The following is a 17,468-nucleotide window of genomic DNA, read 5'->3' as shown; positions in this document are numbered from 1 at the left end:
GGTAGGTTTCTGAGGCTGAGAGGTCTCTAAGGCTCTAGAAACAGAAGTCCCTCTTTGGCTCTCAACCAGACTGAGTCCATTAAACCTGCTGAATCTGTATAGAATCCATTTCCTCCCAGGGACCATGAACTGACCAGCCATGCAGATGTGCCATGTGCATTCTGCTACCTGTTCTGGAGAAACATCTGGTGTTTTTGTTGTCTTGCTGTGGCCACAAGAATTTTCCATCCCCCTCCAGGGCCCTCTGATACTTGGAATGACTGCTGTTTGTGTTGCTGGATGCAGATTCAGATGCACTGTCCCCCTTTCCTCTTTGTGCAGTGCTGACTCATTTTCCCCAGGTGCTTGTTCGTGTGTAGCTTGCTGTGGTCCCTTGACTCTCTTGCCAAATGACAGTGAGGCACATTAGAAGTGTTGGAAGCCTTTTGCTGTGAATTTTATCCAGCATTCCTTGCTCAGTATGTTGGCAAAAGAGTCCCACTCTCCATTGGTACCCATTATTTCTATTCCTGTCTCTCGAGTGGAACCAGGTTAGCAGATGATAGAAAATTAAGTCCAGATGTTTCGTGATAAGGAATACGTTTTGTGAAAAAGACCACTGGGTGATCAAGAGCACTCAGAATGGGGAGATGCAAATGTGTCTGTTATCACACTTTCAAGTGGTACAGGCCCCTGATTCTGATGCAAAGCAAGTCTGCTTATTATTTATTTAATTTTCTCTTTTAAATGAGCAGAAGCTCACTAGAGCATGAAAGAAATTAGGTCTTCAAAAGGGCCTACTTCATAATCACCTCTGTGCTTCCTAGCCCAACAGAGATGATGAATAAATTTGCTTTGGCCTCATAGTTTATAATTTACTCATACACTCTTGTAACAGAAATGGTTGTCACACTCTCTGATTTCAGGAAACCTGTGATCTAGGGAAGATAAAACCTGAAGCCAAACGATACTTGGAAAAATCCGTTAAAATGGGAAAAAGGAATGGGCTCCATCTTCCAGAACAAGTACAAAATGTAAGTATATGTTTCCTTCTCTTATTGGGGGAAAAAAAAAAATACAATGAAAAACGGGAAATAAGTAAACATGTTTGTAATATGGGAAATAATGCACAATACAAATCTATTTACAATCTGTTTGATAGTCAGTGCTTTTATGTTGTATAGCTACTGTTAACCTCAAGGTGACCTGTTAATCCAGGCAACTGATAACTTCATTGTTCTTTAATTCTGTTCAAGCTTTGTTTCATGAATGCTGGGCTTATTTTCCCTGCTGTATTTGACATTCTAATAACTAGTCCCAGGTCTTAATAGGTAGTTTGTATTCTCTCCCCCTTAGTCATACAGAGATAGGGCACTGGTAATAAAATTCTTCTGATGGAGAGTTTTAAAGCCCGCGCTTTGGAATGGAACACCATTTGATTAATATATGCTCCCTTAACTGCTGAAAAGTGCTTCTCAAACTTTTTCTTTTATGTAACATCAGTCAGATCTTCTAGTTTCAGAAGTAAACTTGGCTAAGGAATTAACTCATTCTCCTTGGACAGGAAATATAACCCTTAATTTATTAACAGGTTCTAGCCAGTAGACCTAGAAACAAGCTTAAAAGAAATCTAAACCAAATGATGGCGGCATGGTAGACATTCCTGAAGGAACCACTGAGATACAGGCACCATTCTCTCACCTAGATGCCCTCTGAACACTTTCTATCCTCTTCATCCTAGTTATAGGAGCGGTGTGACTGACCTCACTCACTGACCCTTTGCCTTCCTTCTCAGTCAGGGCATGTTTGGGGCATGAACACTGCATTAGCTAAAATGTGTTTGGTTGCAGCTACCAAAACCCTGCTGACACCATTTAAACAAAGAAGAGATGTATTTAGTCATGTGCCTCAGAGGTCTGAGGTAGCTGGGGTTCATGTGTCAGTCTTTTCCAGGTGCTCAAGAGTGTCTTTGGCCACCTGATTTTTCTATTTCTTTACTATGTCTTCTTCAGTGTTAGTGTTGCCCAAAGGCTAGCTTCCTTTTATTATTAAAATGGCTGGCAGTCTAAAAATCCCACCATCCAGAAGGACATAGAGAAGCTTCCATCAAACCTGTCCTCCATGTTAATGGCCAGACTGGAGCATGTGCCTAATCCTGAATCCCTTTAGGCAGAAGAATGCCAGGCCTGGGTTACCCAGAACAGTCACTTCTGCAGTGCAGATAGGATGGCCTAACTGCTGCACAGTCACACCCCTGGGACCTCAGAGTCCGTCAGAGACAGACCCAGCCCAGCTACGTGGCTGCTGTCGAGTGGGGGAGAGATGGGAGGGCATTTGGGGAGACAGCCAAGTGTCCAAAGGTGACAGACACTGCAGGGTACGTGTCTCAGTGTTAGTGTGCATTGCAATTACCTGGAGGGCTTCCTAAAGTTCTCCTTATTGGACCCAACCTCTGAGAGTTTGTGTTTCACATGGTTTGGTGTGGGCCTCAAGAATTTCCATTTCTAACAAATTCCCATATAGAGCTAGTCTTCTGTTAAAGGGCCACACTTTGGGAAACAACATAATTTATGTAAATTTCATTATCTAGCATTTTTAGAAGAGTAGCACAGGTTAATTATTTCATGTTTTTCTTGTGATTTCCTTCTTATGACTTCCTTTGATTTCCCATCTAATAATTTTTATGAAAATGTTAGGGACCGTAAGTCACCTTACTTTGCAAAAAAGCTCTATAAAACTAAGAAACCTTTTCCCAAAGCAGCCATAGAATTCTTCAGTTCTTATCTCTTGGTTTACTGCAGCACCAAATGTGCATTTACTCAATTAAAATTTTGAATTTAAAAAGATAAGAAAAAAGCTAATTTTTAAAAGGCTACTAGATTCATTCATTCACTCAGCAACTATTTGTTGTGAGTACCATGTGCCAGACTCTGCTTTGACTGTACCTCCTAAATGTATTTAGTTCTTAAAAATTTATGACAACTTTCTCATAAATCACCTGAATTGCCTGTTGTATCTGCTGCATACAGATACCCATGAACACAACATAGAAGACTGCAGTGAACTATCTTATCAAGCACATATCCAAGAAAATACTTCCTGAGGGCTGGGCACAGAAGCCAATCTTGATAGAAAAATGTTATTGTTAATGTCCTGTATTTTTTATCTTCATTTCAGGAAATTAAAGCAATGAAGAAGAGAATGAGTGAGCTATGTATTGATTTTAACAAAAACCTCAGTGAGGATGATACCTTCCTTGTATTTTCCAAGGCTGAACTTGGTAAAATTTTGTTATTTTCTTAGATTAAATCACATGATTTAGGCAAGTAATGTCACTTCACAGTTTGCCAAGTCAAAGTTAAAAGGATTCTTTAAAAAAAGCTCTAGTAGCTTCCACAGAACCCACCACCCATTTTACAGAAAACACAACCAAACCACACCTACATTTTAGGCTAATAAGAGTATATAGTTTCTAGACAGTCCAGAGGCGATTTCATAATCTTCCTTGGTAACTTATGCTGGCATTAACAGCCTTCAGTGCCTTGAAATTTTTTTGGCCTCACAATGTCCCCTACATTATAACTTAAGCTAGTCTCTTCTTATTCTGTTCTGGATCTTCTTGGCTTAATTTTGCCTGTTCTCCATCAAAATACCATCTGCACAAGTGCATGAAACCTGTTCATTTTTTGGATTACCATCTCTTAAGCCACCTGTCCTCAACTGCCACCCCCATTCCAGCAACATCAAAAGGATATTATAAGGATTGTCATTATTTTACTTGAATTTCAGTTACTCCTTAAGATTCCTAGAGCCTCCCAAAGGCACCATGCCAATGCTAAATATACCAATAATGAGAGGAAAAATTGATGTATGAGAAAATGTTTTTTTACAGGTGCTCTTCCTAGTGATTTCATTGACAGTTTAGAAAAGACAGGGAATGACAAGTATAAAATTACTTTAAAATATCCACACTATTTTCCTGTCATGAAGAAGTGCTGTATCCCTGAAACCAGAAAGAAGATGGAAATGGCTTTTAATACAAGGTGCAAAGAGGTACTATAAATGTTTTCTTTTGTTTTTATGAAAGATTTTAAGAAAAGGTTTTGCTTTGCTTACCCATGTTGAAGTCAGCTCACAGATTGATATTCCCATTTGTGTGAGCATTATACCACCTCACACCTCAGACCTACAAAACTTTCAGTTTTTTCCTTGCTTGTTGGCAACCTGCTCAGTATGGGTACAGGTAAGCTATTATAAAAATAGAATGGGTAAATAAACCAGAAGTCGTATTCTCCCAAGTTGACAGTCCAGTGCTGGTGAGGCACATCTTTCTCTCCTCCAAGGCCATTCCAGTTGTCACCATTTCCTATGGACCATCGACTGTTGGGAAAAGGAAAAGTAAGGTACAGAGTAAGCATCTTTAAGGAGACCTAGAAAAGACACATTAACTCCATTCATGTCCCACTGACCCAGACTCTGTCATATGGCCATAGCCAGTGACAGGGGAGGTGGGGCATGTGTCCCACTGACACAGACTCTGTCATACAGCCATAGCCAACGGCAGGAGAAGCTGGGGCAAATAGTCTTTAGTTGGCAGCCATTGTTCAGCTAAGGGGATGCTGTCACTAAAAGGAAAAATCAGAAATGGATTCCTAAAGTTAACTAGCCAGTTCCACCACAGCTGCCTCTGTGACTGTTCAAATGACTGTAGGCACCTTTTTTTCCACATACAGAACCCATTCACCATATGTCAGATCCCAACCAGTTACTGCCTTGAGCTCAAAGACCAGGATCTCTGGGTGATACATAGTCCTTCTCAGTGGTAGCTTCTCATGATCTGGCAGCCTATGTAAGGGAAGCCAAGTTGTCTGACCCACTTACCTCCAACGCACACAACAAGTGGTAGAATAGGACAGAATAACCAATTTAAAATTCCCATTTGGAAAAGCTAATAATGAGAAAATAGCAGGCTCACACCATGTTTTTAAAAACTGGCTGGAATTGTGAGGATTCAGTGCTCTGGTGGAGTTCCTTCGATGGTCCATTGGACTCATCTGGGTCTTTCTGACAGGAATTCCTTAAGCAGTCATGCTCCATGGCCCCGGGGTTTGCCTGCAGGGAATTCTTTCTTGTCCATTACTCTCCGTGACCACATCCTCCAGTATAGATTCCTGCTGATGCTGGCTTGAAGCCTGAGGGTTGCTTTAGGGAGCAAGTGAAAAGCTTTTGCAGGCAAGGCTTATGATATCTTTAGTAATAAAATTCCCTCAAAAACTTAGTAGGTTTCTTGTCTGTTTGCTTCCAGTCAGATTTATGTTAAAATAACTATACCCAAATATCACTTTTGGTCTTAGCTCTTAAATCTACCAAATCTTTTCTTGTATACTAGCTCCTATATCATGTCCATCTTGCTTTTCCTCAATTTAATGGAGTCTGCTCCAGGGCTTGAGGAGAAAGGCAGTAATCTCAAACTAATCTCTACAGTTGAGTGACTCTTGAGTGACAGTCTATTTTCCTGATGTTATGAGTACAAAGCAATTGGCTGTAACAGCCATCTGAAGCTCCAGACTGTAGGTCACAGACAGAACCTCTGCTAGTAAAATTATTTTCCTTCCATCTTTGCAAAGTGACCAATTCTCTCTTGAACTCATCACTTTCGTGTAAGTCTTTTTAAAAGCAACAAATACCAACACACACCAACATTACTAGTTTTCCCAAACAATTTCCTTAGAACTAAGACTCAGTAGGTAATTGGCCTGCCTTCCAAGTTACAGCAAGCAATAGTTTCACACATATGATCTGCAGTATAATAAGAATCTCCATCTTCCCAGCCTAGTGTCACTGTCCCCACCTTCAATTCCTACACACTTTACATTTTTGTTGTGGTGGCACTCTATTCCTAGTATCAGTCTCTGTGGGCATGAGGGTATAGGTTAAGCAACTACACATACCAAGCCAACAAAAGCAGTGACTCATATAAAATAAAAGTTATCTCATGTAAGGAGTTACATGCATTCCTCAGAAAGGATTAGTGGTACCAGGGTCCAGGAAGACTGGTGACTTACTGCTTACTGGTTACCAATTTTCTGTTCGGGATGTTGAAAACAGTCCTAAAGGTTGCACAAAAGTGTGAATGTAATTAGTGCCACTGAACTGTACACTTAAAAATGGTTAAAATGGCATATTTTATGTCATATATATTTTACCACAGTTTTTTTAAAAAAGGTTTATTTCCCTTGCAACAAAGGTGGAGGCCAGCTCTGCCATCCTCAGTATTGTGACTTCCAATGTCATTGTCATCCTCAGCTCACAGCTAGCAGGAAAAGCATCTATAAACAACAACCCAAAAATTTCACTCATCACTTCATTCAAAGTCCGTTGTCCATTGTGTATTCCGAGGTCACATGAGCTTTAGGGAAGGCTAAGAAAGGTAGTCAGGTGACCACGTGTCTAGCGAAAGCTCAGAGAGTTCTGTTACTCAGAGGAAGAATCGGGGAATAGATATTGGGGGGAAAAATTGCAATCTGGAGGGAAGGGCCAAGAAAACTGAAAGAGGTGAAAGAAAAACTCAAGCTAGTTAATTTTAGAACTTGGAGAATTATATTTAGAACTTGGAGAAACATATCATGTTTCCATTATAGTTTTAGCAGGCAATTATGTAGTGTTTGCTCGTGTGCCAGCAAATATATTTAAATATATTCTCATTAGAATATTCATAGCCACCTGTGACTTAGCTGCTTTTATTGCTCACATATTACAGATGAGAAAACTGAGGCTTAGAAGGTTAACTTTAAGCCTCATTTAAGCTCAATGTTAACCATTAAGCAGTAAGTCCCCAAAGGCCAGACAGCTAGTAAATGGGGGAGCCACATTTTGAACCAGATAGTCTGACCTCAGTGTGTGATCTTCCATAGAAACATGTCTATAATTTATCACTGGAAGTGGTTTTTCTTTCACTTCAACATTTATTTACTTTCTCTAGATTACTTTTCCTTTTATTGTTTAAAAAAGAAAATAAGGTAATATCATTACTTGTATTTTAGTACAAAAAAATACAGAAAATGTTTGTAAGTAGTTTGAGAAAAATGTCTGAAACATTTTTAGTGTAGAGGTCTGTGATATTAAGTACATTCACATTGCTGTGCAATGATCACCACCATGTGTCTCCACATTTTTTCATGTTTCTCAACTACAACTCTGTACCCATTAAACACTGATTCCCCATTCCCCTCTCTCCTTAGTCGCTGGCATCTGCCATTCTACTTTCTGTCTCTATGCATTTGACTACTCTAGGGACCTCATATAAGTAGAATCATACAATATTTGACCTTTTGTGACTGGCTTATTTAACTTTGCATAATGTCTTCAAGGTTTACCCATGTTTTAGCATGTGTCAAAATGTCTTTTAAGACAATAATATTCCATCGTATGCTTATATCACGTTTTCTTTATCCATTCATCCACTGATGGACATTTAGGTTGCTTTCACCTAATTGGCAACTGGCTATTATTCATATAATGCTGCAGTGAACACAGGTACAAATAACTGAGTCCCTGATTCCTCTTCTCTGGGATATATACCCACAAGTGGAATTGCTGGATCATATGGTAATTCTATTATGTATAATTCGGGGGGGAATCAAAATACCACTCTCCATAGTAGCTGCACCATTTTGCATTCCCATCAGCATTGCACAAAGGTTCCAAACTCACCACATCCTCATTAATACTTACTGTTTTGTTTTTCTTTATAACAGCCATATTAATCGGTGTGAAGTTATATAAAGTGGCAAATTTTGTCTTATCTATATTTTATCCCAATTTTTAAAAGACCTAAGTACCAATATTTGGTGCAGTCCTGTCAGTGAGACTAAATGTGGAATTACTGCAGTCATTAGGAATGTATTTTCACTCAAAGCTCACAGTACCTAAAATTTTATTAAGACTTCATAACTATTTCCTGAGTTTTAAAAAGTCAGTTATTTCAGAAACCAAGTTGGATCATGAATTTTTTTTTTTAATTCTGGAACACCAAAATGGAATAATTTGTTAGAAATTAAAATGATCTAAACATAGTTAACAGTTTTAGCAACCTAAAAATACATATAGTGACTCTTCTCTTTAACACTTTAGATCCAATTGATTATTAACCTTTGCTTTTGTTGCTGTTATTTCTTACCAGAAAAACACTGTAATTCTACAGCAGCTACTCCCCCTGCGGGCCCGAGTAGCCAAACTGCTGGGCTACAGCTCACATGCCGACTTCGTCCTTGAGGTGAACACTGCAAAGAGTACCAGCCATGTGGCAGCCTTTCTAGGTTAGCTCTCCCTTTTTCATAAGTTGTATTTTTCCATTTCTCTTTTTCCTTCGACTATATCACTGTATTCTGCTGAATGAATATGCTCTTACGATGAATTTATTCTTTTTGTTACATAGGAAAGATAATCATGTGTTTGGTTCTGTAAGGGACACAGCAGTGAGGTGAAGGCAACAGCCTGAGAAAGGAGGAAACTCATGGGACATGTGCAAAACCATGTAATTCTGACTAGGCCTGTGAGACAATGTGTGACTGCAGGTAGCAAGAGGATAACGCAGATGGGAATATGCCAGTTTTAAATTAAACAAATTAGAAAGTGAAACAGTCAAAATTAACCACAGTATGAAAATTGTGATATCCACCTGAAAAGTAGAATTACCCTGTCCATACAGATCTTCTTCGTAGAAACGGGACAGTGAAAAACAAAACCCATGGCTATCGAAGGTGTTGAGCAGTTTTGGGTAATACCAATTACAGGTCACATCGGATTTATTTTCCTTGACTTTCTGAGAATCTCAGCCTTATTAAAGAGCAATCATGTACTTGAGTTTAGTTTTACTATTGCTTTGTTTTCTGAACTGTAATTCTTGAGTCAGAGTTCTCTGAGGTAAACTTCAGCTTTAGATGCTGAGAGCAATTTGTGGCCTAGTTTGGGTGGTGCTAAAAGGAAAAGGGGTGAGGAGCCATTAAATAAATTACTCTGAAGAGAACAATAGGACTGTCACCATAGACCCTGATTTCCCTCCCTCCCTCCCAGTTTCTATCAAATACTACAGAGAAGGAGGCACTGTGCTAAAATCCTGGCAGTATGTATGAATGGGCTTCCTCCCAAGAGCAATAGATCACTGACTTTTCCTACTTCCCTCACAGATGATTTAAGCCAGAAACTAAAACCCCTGGGTGAGGCAGAACGAGAGTTTATTCTGAATTTGAAGAAAAAGGAATGTGAAGAGAGAGGTTTTGACTATGATGGGAAAATCAATGCCTGGGATCTACATTATTACATGACTCAGACGGAAGAACTCAAGTACTCTGTAGACCAAGAGATCCTCAAGGAGTACTTCCCCATCGAAGTGGTCACAGAAGGCTTGCTGAGCATTTACCAGGAGTTGCTGGGACTTTCATTTGAGCAAGTGGCAGACCCTCATGTGTGGAATAAGAGTGTTACACTGTACACTGTGAAGGATAAAGCAACAGGAGAAGTATTGGGACAGTTCTACTTGGACCTCTATCCAAGGTACTGAGGCTCATATCGTTGGAAGGGACCTTAGGGATTAACCTCCTATCAGATTAATTCTTGTCTTTCCAGAGTTCTCATGTCTGGTTCTCTGTAAAGGGATTAAAGATGTGGGATGTGAAGCCAAAATGTCTGGCTCCATCACTTACTGGGCAAGTTAGCTAATGATCTGTGCCTCAGTTTTCTTACCTATATTACAGGTCCTATAAAATGGGAACACTAATCTTACCTACTATATAGGGTTGTTGTAAGGATAAAATGATTAATTACATGCAAAGCATTAATTAGAAGACTCCACAGCATATAGCAAGTGCTTAATACGTGTTAGCAGTTATCATCATCATTTTCATTATCTAGTTTGTGTACTGCACTTACTTAACTTAAAGTTCACCTCCAAGATGTTTATTATTCAGGTAATGTATCTACTAATCCTCTTAAATCTGTGGCTACTCCCCTGATGGTGGCTAAGAGGCAGTGCAGTAATAATAGGAAGAGCAGAATCTTTGCAGTCAAATTTGAGTTGGAATACCAGTGAGACAACCTCTCAGAGACTCATTTCCTCCTCTGTATCATGTGACTAATGATCCCTTTACAGATTGTTTTGTATATTAGACTGTATATGAAAACCTCCCAGGCTAGGTATTCAGTCAGTGGTAAGAATTCAAAATATTATTATTGTTGTTCTGTAGTATGTGGTAACTGTGGACTCCACAGTGTTTCATCAGACACGAAAGGATTTGAATCACCTTCTCTCTAGACTGCTTTCTAAAACAAAGCCAGCCTGTTACATTACCAATCCATTTTACTAAATAGGCCAAACGAAATTACAGATTCATCCTAGTTCACTAGCACAGGTGAGTTTGTAATCCACAAACCTTAGGTAACTTCAGGTAGCTGCTGGGAAGGAGGCTGGAAAACTGGCCATCCAGACAGTGGGCAGAGTTGTCTTATCCCAGTGCTCTATGGACTTACTGTCACTTCTGATATGACCTGAAAATAAACCATTGTCAAATATAGATGGGTCTACTTTTAATTGAAAAATGTCAGCATACATTTTTAAACCAAGAATTCTTTCAAGGGAAATCATTAAATATCAGAGCCTCCTATAACTGTCCCCAGACTCTATTTCCAGGGTCAAAGATAGCAGTTCTTGCCACCCCATCCTGCCATCTCTCTGCCAAAATATAATTGGTTTCTTTTGTACTCTAAGGTCTAGCTGTCGCTACTAGCACTCTGATATTGAGACCAGAGAGTGATCTCTGAGTGATCTCTTGTTAGAGTACTGACCCACCTACTATTCACTTCCTGTCACCTTACAGGCTCACTTCATGAAGGTAAGATAGATTAACTCTATTCTTTGTCTAACTGACTCAAAACAGGGTATTTGGGGTAGGTTTAGGAAAGACCAGTTTCTTTTTTTCTTTAATCATCTTTCAGTTTTTATTCATCAGATATTGAGATGCACAAACAAAACTCTGATGGTTCCAACGTCAGATTGCCAAATAAGGACATTTTAAAAAATCACCATCATTTTATAAATCAAATGTAAAAAGATGTAGTCTTAGAATAAGAAATCTGTTGAAATTAAATAAGTCAAGTGTATTTTTTAAAAGGAAAGATTAGAAAACCTCAATGTCACTGATTTTTAAATTGGCAGAAAGTCTTTGATTTTTAAGGTATTCTTAGATTTTAAAAATTCTCCAAGTATCTCAACTATTGTCTCTCTAACACAGTAGTACTTGTATTATTCTCAAATCAAGAATATTTTTATGGCCTTTCATAATGTACCAAGAAGTATAAAATATAATAGGATAAACACTTCCCAGATTTCTTCAGTTAGTTTTCCCCTGTTAAAAATAAGAGCTATAGATCTATTTATCGGGTTACACATTTCCACCTAATTACATGAAATCATTCCAGAAATACCGGTGAACCCATTGAACAACTAGAAGCTTGGCTGGCTTAAAATGTTACCAAATTCAGTGCACAGTTACCAGCAGTGGGTTCTCGGTCCCTGGGTTCTCTCCCCAGCCCTGTCTTCCCTTCCCATGCCCCTGCTTACTCCTACCTCAGCCTGCTCACTGATTCTGCCCCACACTCAGCTGTAGGTCTGGGCCTATACCTGCCCTTCCTTTTTTCCTGTTCCCTTGCCCTGGCCGTAGTGGGTTTTTCACCAGTGCTTTTAGGGCAACAGGGTTTTTTGTCCTTTCTCTAGAAGTTTAAGGCTTTTGTTCTTAGGGCAGCGGTAAGAGGGATCTCAGCAAAGCTTCACACCTTTACCACACCAGCTGCTTCGATCCCCCAGACCTGCATCAGGAATGCTTTCTCAGAGCTCTTACCTTGCCACAAGTCTTTTTATGTGCACCCAGTGAGGTCTACAGATCCTGCTATTACATGCAACATTTCTCTTGTCTGCAGCTTCTAGTGGTTCCCTATTTTTGCTGGTCCAGCATCATCCTTTAGCAATTTATTAAAATGTTTTCTTACTGACATCTATAGTATCTGCCCCAGGTAAAAAAAAATACTTGCTCCTTTCCTTCCTCTCTCTCCTTGGAGGCACCTGTCTTAGACTGTAGATTAGTTGATTGCCCTTCAACCTCTGCTTTCTGGTGGGTTCAGGAAAAGTTGGACTTTGCAGGTTATCCAGCATGCTGTTGCAGGGATAGGAGCAATGCCTTTCCCAGATTTATATGTTATAATAGAAAACTGAGAAAAGTCAATTTTTTTCAACTTGAATAAGCATCAGCAGGAAAAAAACAGTAATAAGAGTCATCTAGAAAAGATAATACAGAAAAAATGTAGTAATAAAAACAAATCAAACTAAAAAATCCACCCTAAACCTAAGGTACTGTTAGTCTTCTGAGCAAAAAAAAAAAAAGGAAACCTACTCCTAGATTAAAGTCTAAGGACCCACAGCTTTTGGAGAGACCACCAATGATACTGCATTGTCTAAGAATAGACAACTTTATAGTATAATTTATGCTTTTTCTCAGGCTAACTAAAAGTATTGTTTCAAAAAGGCCTGTCTAGTTTAAAAAGGAAAAAGGAGCTCCTTTAATTGTCAGTGCTGATTCTCCCCTCCTTGGGTAGAAGGAACAATCTTATTATCTAGTATTTGATTTTTATCTGTTCTAATTTTAAGGAAAAACTACCTAGTGAATCAAAATGTATCTTTTATCTCAAATTTGCTTCAACACAATTTAGTGTCTCATGACTCCGCCTTTGAAGAAGAAAATCAGGAGCTCATTAAAATAAAGTGGATGTCCTGCTGTAGACTAGGTGTGGTGTATATTCTTAACTTCTGCATTACAGTTCTCAGCAAAAGAAACCTTGGAGCTCTAACTCATGTGACGTGATAGTGGGATTTTCATTTTAGTTTTTCTATTTTAACAAAATGTTGATATCCTTTCTAAAAGGTGAATTAAATGTTTCCAAGCATCTTCTGGTATCAAATATCACTTAATGATCAAGAGAGGCCACCCCAGTTGTTGCTGGAAAAGAGTATTCTTATGTCACCAACTCTGCTTTTGGTTCCTTAGGGAAGGAAAATACAACCATGCAGCCTGCTTTGGTCTCCAGCCCGGCTGCCTCCTCCCTGATGGGAGCCACATGATGTCGGTGGCCGCCCTTGTGGTGAACTTTACCCAGCCACTGGCAGGTCGCCCCTCTCTCCTGAGGCATGATGAGGTGAGGACCTACTTCCATGAATTTGGTCATGTCATGCATCAGATTTGTGCACAGGTGAGTGGTTTTTTACAGTAAACCTGTCAGTTGCTTTTCTAAATTTTTTGTATCCACTGCTGTCAGGTTTCTCCCCAACCATGTTTTTTCAGAAACTGAACATGTTCAAGAATTTGTTCATAGGCCTTCTGCAAAAAACGTAAAATGTTTCTTATTGTGTCCTGTTTCACACCATATTTTTACTCAGAGGTTGATTCACTGATGAAAGAGATTCATTGACCACCACCCTATGAAAAAGGAAAGAAGGTGATTAAGAAAGAGTTGCGAATACTCTGTATTTGCCTTTTAATTCATTTCTTCTCTGTAGGAGTTTGGTATAAACTTCACAGATAAACCATGCTATAATCTTTCTCTTCTACTTACTGATGCTCTTTTTAGTTCAGTGATTTTCTACCATCTCAGACTCTTTACTCCTTTTTAAATAATATGTATTTTATAATACTTTCCTTTACTAGGCTCAAATTAAAATCATAGATAATATAGTATAACCATGGGGATAATTTGCAAGGGAAGGGATGTGTGCATGCAATGGATTGCAACTAATTTCTTTCTATTCCTGAAAATGAAAAGTGTATCTACTCTCAGCTTTGTTACACAGTACAGTAAACTGGGATTGAACTTTTCTATGATAAACTATATGAACTTGCTAATATTTAACTGTAATTGACATGAAACTATCTAGTTCAGGAGTTCAACCTAACAGTTTAAAAAACCTATAGTAATAGAAGTGGACAGTTTGCCAAATCTGAAATTTCTATGCATCTCTAATGGTAAACTTTTAAAAATAACCTTTTATATTAGAGTAGATTTATCAAAAAGTTGAAGAGTGAGAACAGAAATTGCCTGTGTACCCCTCATCCTGTTTCCCTTACTGTTAATATCTTACATTACTGTAGTGCCTTTGTTACAACCAGAAGCCAGTATTGGTACAGTATTCCTAACTAAGCTGTATATTTTATTTGGATTTTACTACTTTTCCCCTAACTTCATTTCTCCATACAGAGAATTATTTTAATTGATGTAATGTCCTCACTTAACATAAGAGATATTTTTTTTTATGTTTTTCAAATGGTAGTGTGGGCACGGCTATGCAGTAAGACATAATGAAGAGTTCAGAGATTTGCACTATATGTGAGTAACTCTGAAGCCCGCAGCAAAAACTGCAGACTGATATTAATGGTTTGTGTTACCATCTCAAGTCCACAAATGGTATTGCCAGTTGTCTTAGTTTGGGCTGCAGTAAGAGAATACCGTAGACTGGGTGGCTTATGAACAACAGAAATTTATTTCTCACAACTCGGGCATCTGAAAGTGCAAGGTTAAGGTGCCAGCAGATCCGATGTCCACTGAGGACCTGCTTTCTCATTCAGAGACAGTACTTTCTCACTGTGTCCTCACATGGTGGGAAGGGTGAGGGAGCTCCTGGGTATTTTTTTAAATTAATTTTTTAATTAAGGTATTATTGATATACGCTCTTATGAAGATTTCACATGAAAAACAATGTGGTTACTACATTTACCCATATTATCGAGTCCCCCCCATACCCCATTGCAGTCAATGTCCATCAGTATAGTAAAATGACACAGAGTCACTACTTGTCTGGTATATTTTTTATAAGGTCTTTAATCTCACTCATGAGAACTCTACCCTCATGATTTAATCACCTCCCAAAGGCCCCACCTCCTACCGTCACAATTGGGGATAGGTTTCAACATATGGATTTGGAGGGGACACAAACATTCTGTCCATAGCACCAGTGGTAACATGATTTTCCAAAATGGTTAGCACCTCTAGGGAAACTTCCAAATAAAGAAGTAATCTTACTTTGATTTGCATTCTTGATCCTGGTAGTAAGAGTCTTAGAAGTTAATTGTATAAAAAATGCTTTGCAAAAATATGTGCAATGGAGTTAGTTTCTGGGCCCACTTACAGATTTTTTCATTTATATGAATGTCCAGCAGCACATATGAATGATGTGCAGAATATGAGACAATTTTTCATTGTCCTGACATGTACAGTTCAGGCCTGGATTGCAACCAGCATTCCCAGCCCCCAGGGTAGCCCCTAATCACCGTAATAACCAAAAATGTCCCCTCACATTTCCAAAGTACTACTATCACCTGTTTTAAAAAACTGTCTAGTTCTTTCATTTTCCTAATGCTTCCATGTTTTATCTTTTTTAAAAAAAAAGAATAGAATATGAATCTATTGAGATAAATAAATCCTGATATGCTGATCTAGCCATTTCTACCCTCTGTTTAATTTAAGAAAGGAAATCTTTCAGAACTGCCTAAATTTTCTTTCTTAGGTAGTTTTAAAGTCTATCTTCACAGCAGAAGGGTACCTGAAATACTTATTTTCCATCAGTTTCTAGTCTATGACTGACATTTCCTTTAACTAAGATAAGTCTAGTTTCCATTTTTCTGAAGTATTTTTATGACTAACTTAGAAAAGTCAAATACTTTTCTTAATTTCAGAGTTACAGGATATTACTTGGATTATCCAATATCTAGCTATATATTTGTATAGAGATAAACAGTGGTCTGCCTTCAGAACAGTGGATCTTAACTGTTTTGGTTTTGAGGACTCCATGAAAAATGTGATTTAAGCTGTGGATATTTTTCCCAGGAAAATGCACATACCCTCATCCACTCAGATTTTTACTTGTAATTCCAATTGTATAATTAGTGAGCATGGAAACTAGCTTTGTGGAGTTAGGTCCTAATGAATTCCAAGTTAAGAACTCCCAGGTTATAGCAGTTTCCTCCTTATTTGGATGTTGATTATCAGCTAATGATTTCATAACGAAGTAACTTGGTGTCTTAGTCACATTTATGAAAATAATAGTACTCCTCAGATTGGGTTTTCAGTGTTTTTGATGCCTATTCTTTTTTTCAGACACAGTCTTCTTATAACCTTATTATCACATGCTTACCATGTATTCATAATGTAGTTCTCCACAACTCTGTTGTTCTCATTATTTCTTATATTATTTTTCATCCTTTGAGATAGTCACTTTAGTCCTGGAAAATTATCTTCTTGGTACTGTATCATTTTAGAGCACTTTGATCATGACTGAAATGTAAATATATGTATGTGTGTATAGATGTATAAACTACATATGAATATATAATATATATATGACTGCAAGCAGAGAAAGACAAATACCATATGATTTCACTTATTTGTGGAATATAAAAACAAAGTAAAACAGAAGGAAGAAAACAGAATTTGACTTATAGACACTGAGAAGTCACTAGTGGTTACCAAGGGGAAGGGCAGTGGGTGGGTGGGGGTAGAGGGAGGGGAAATGTTGAACCACTGCTACATGCCTTTGATAATAAAAAATAATAATTAAAAAAGATATATATATGACCAAGCTATATATATATGAATATAGAATATATATGAATCAATATATATATATTGATGATATATATCTGATAGTATATATCTGAAAAAATATATAGGTATTTCACATGTATATGGTGTCTCTCTTTGGAAATTGGTCTATCTTCAGTTCATAGAATTTGCCTAACCTCCTTCATGAATGCAAAGTGTGTCATATAGATGAAGAGCATGTTAGTACAGTCTCTTCGATGGTCATCTCCTCATGAGATCATCTTTGAAAAATCTATTTGTCTATTAATCCTTTCAAATACAACATTTTAACAACTTTTAAGGCAGTTATATTTGGAACCTATAATCACTACTTTTGTCTTAAAAATAATAGGCACAGATCCATACATTTTTGAAGCTTTATTATAATTTCAGAACTTTTTGTACTGGCCTAAACTGAATGGAAGTGAATAAGAATTTTATTCTGACTTATCTGAGAAATATATAATGAATTAAAAATTTGCCATACATATTTAGTCGATTGGCTTTAAAATATGGCATCTCAGTGTTTGAATTCTCCACTGTGGCAGTGTGCGAGCTGTATGGCCAGGAAAGCTTGCTGAAGCTTGTAGTAGTAATACTGGAATGTGTGGGCAGGAACATCCAGTTTTCAAACATGTTAGATGCACTAGTTCAATATATCTGCTATCTCACCACTCAGGAGATGAGTTTCACTCCTATTTTCTTGTGTTTACACTACAAGGTAAATAACTGGAGATAGTGATCAAGAGGTGGTATCATAGTATTTGTTCCCCGTTTCTTGGCTTTATTGTGGTTGGACTCTTAGTAATCAC

At 38.0% G+C, this 17,468-nt stretch overlaps 1 protein-coding gene across 3 annotated transcripts in view; it reads left to right on the top strand.

Moving 5' to 3' along the window:
* NLN (neurolysin) overlaps nucleotides 1-17,468 on the top strand; it is a 100,564-nt gene that overhangs the window by 62,905 nt on the left and 20,191 nt on the right. For all 3 annotated transcript variants that reach the window (XM_036887953.2, XM_036887954.2, XM_057494758.1), the window contains 6 exons: nucleotides 906-1,013; nucleotides 3,157-3,259; nucleotides 3,872-4,032; nucleotides 8,162-8,297; nucleotides 9,168-9,534; nucleotides 13,074-13,275. In XM_036887953.2, the coding sequence (XP_036743848.2) occupies nucleotides 906-1,013; nucleotides 3,157-3,259; nucleotides 3,872-4,032; nucleotides 8,162-8,297; nucleotides 9,168-9,534; nucleotides 13,074-13,275 (1,077 nt within the window). The remainder of the gene's footprint in view (nucleotides 1-905; nucleotides 1,014-3,156; nucleotides 3,260-3,871; nucleotides 4,033-8,161; nucleotides 8,298-9,167; nucleotides 9,535-13,073; nucleotides 13,276-17,468) is intronic.

This window comes from Manis pentadactyla, chromosome 2, assembly GCF_030020395.1.
Source record: "Manis pentadactyla isolate mManPen7 chromosome 2, mManPen7.hap1, whole genome shotgun sequence".
NCBI classification, from domain to species: Eukaryota; Metazoa; Chordata; class Mammalia; order Pholidota; family Manidae; genus Manis; species Manis pentadactyla.
This window is presented reverse-complemented; position numbering and strand designations above follow the sequence as displayed.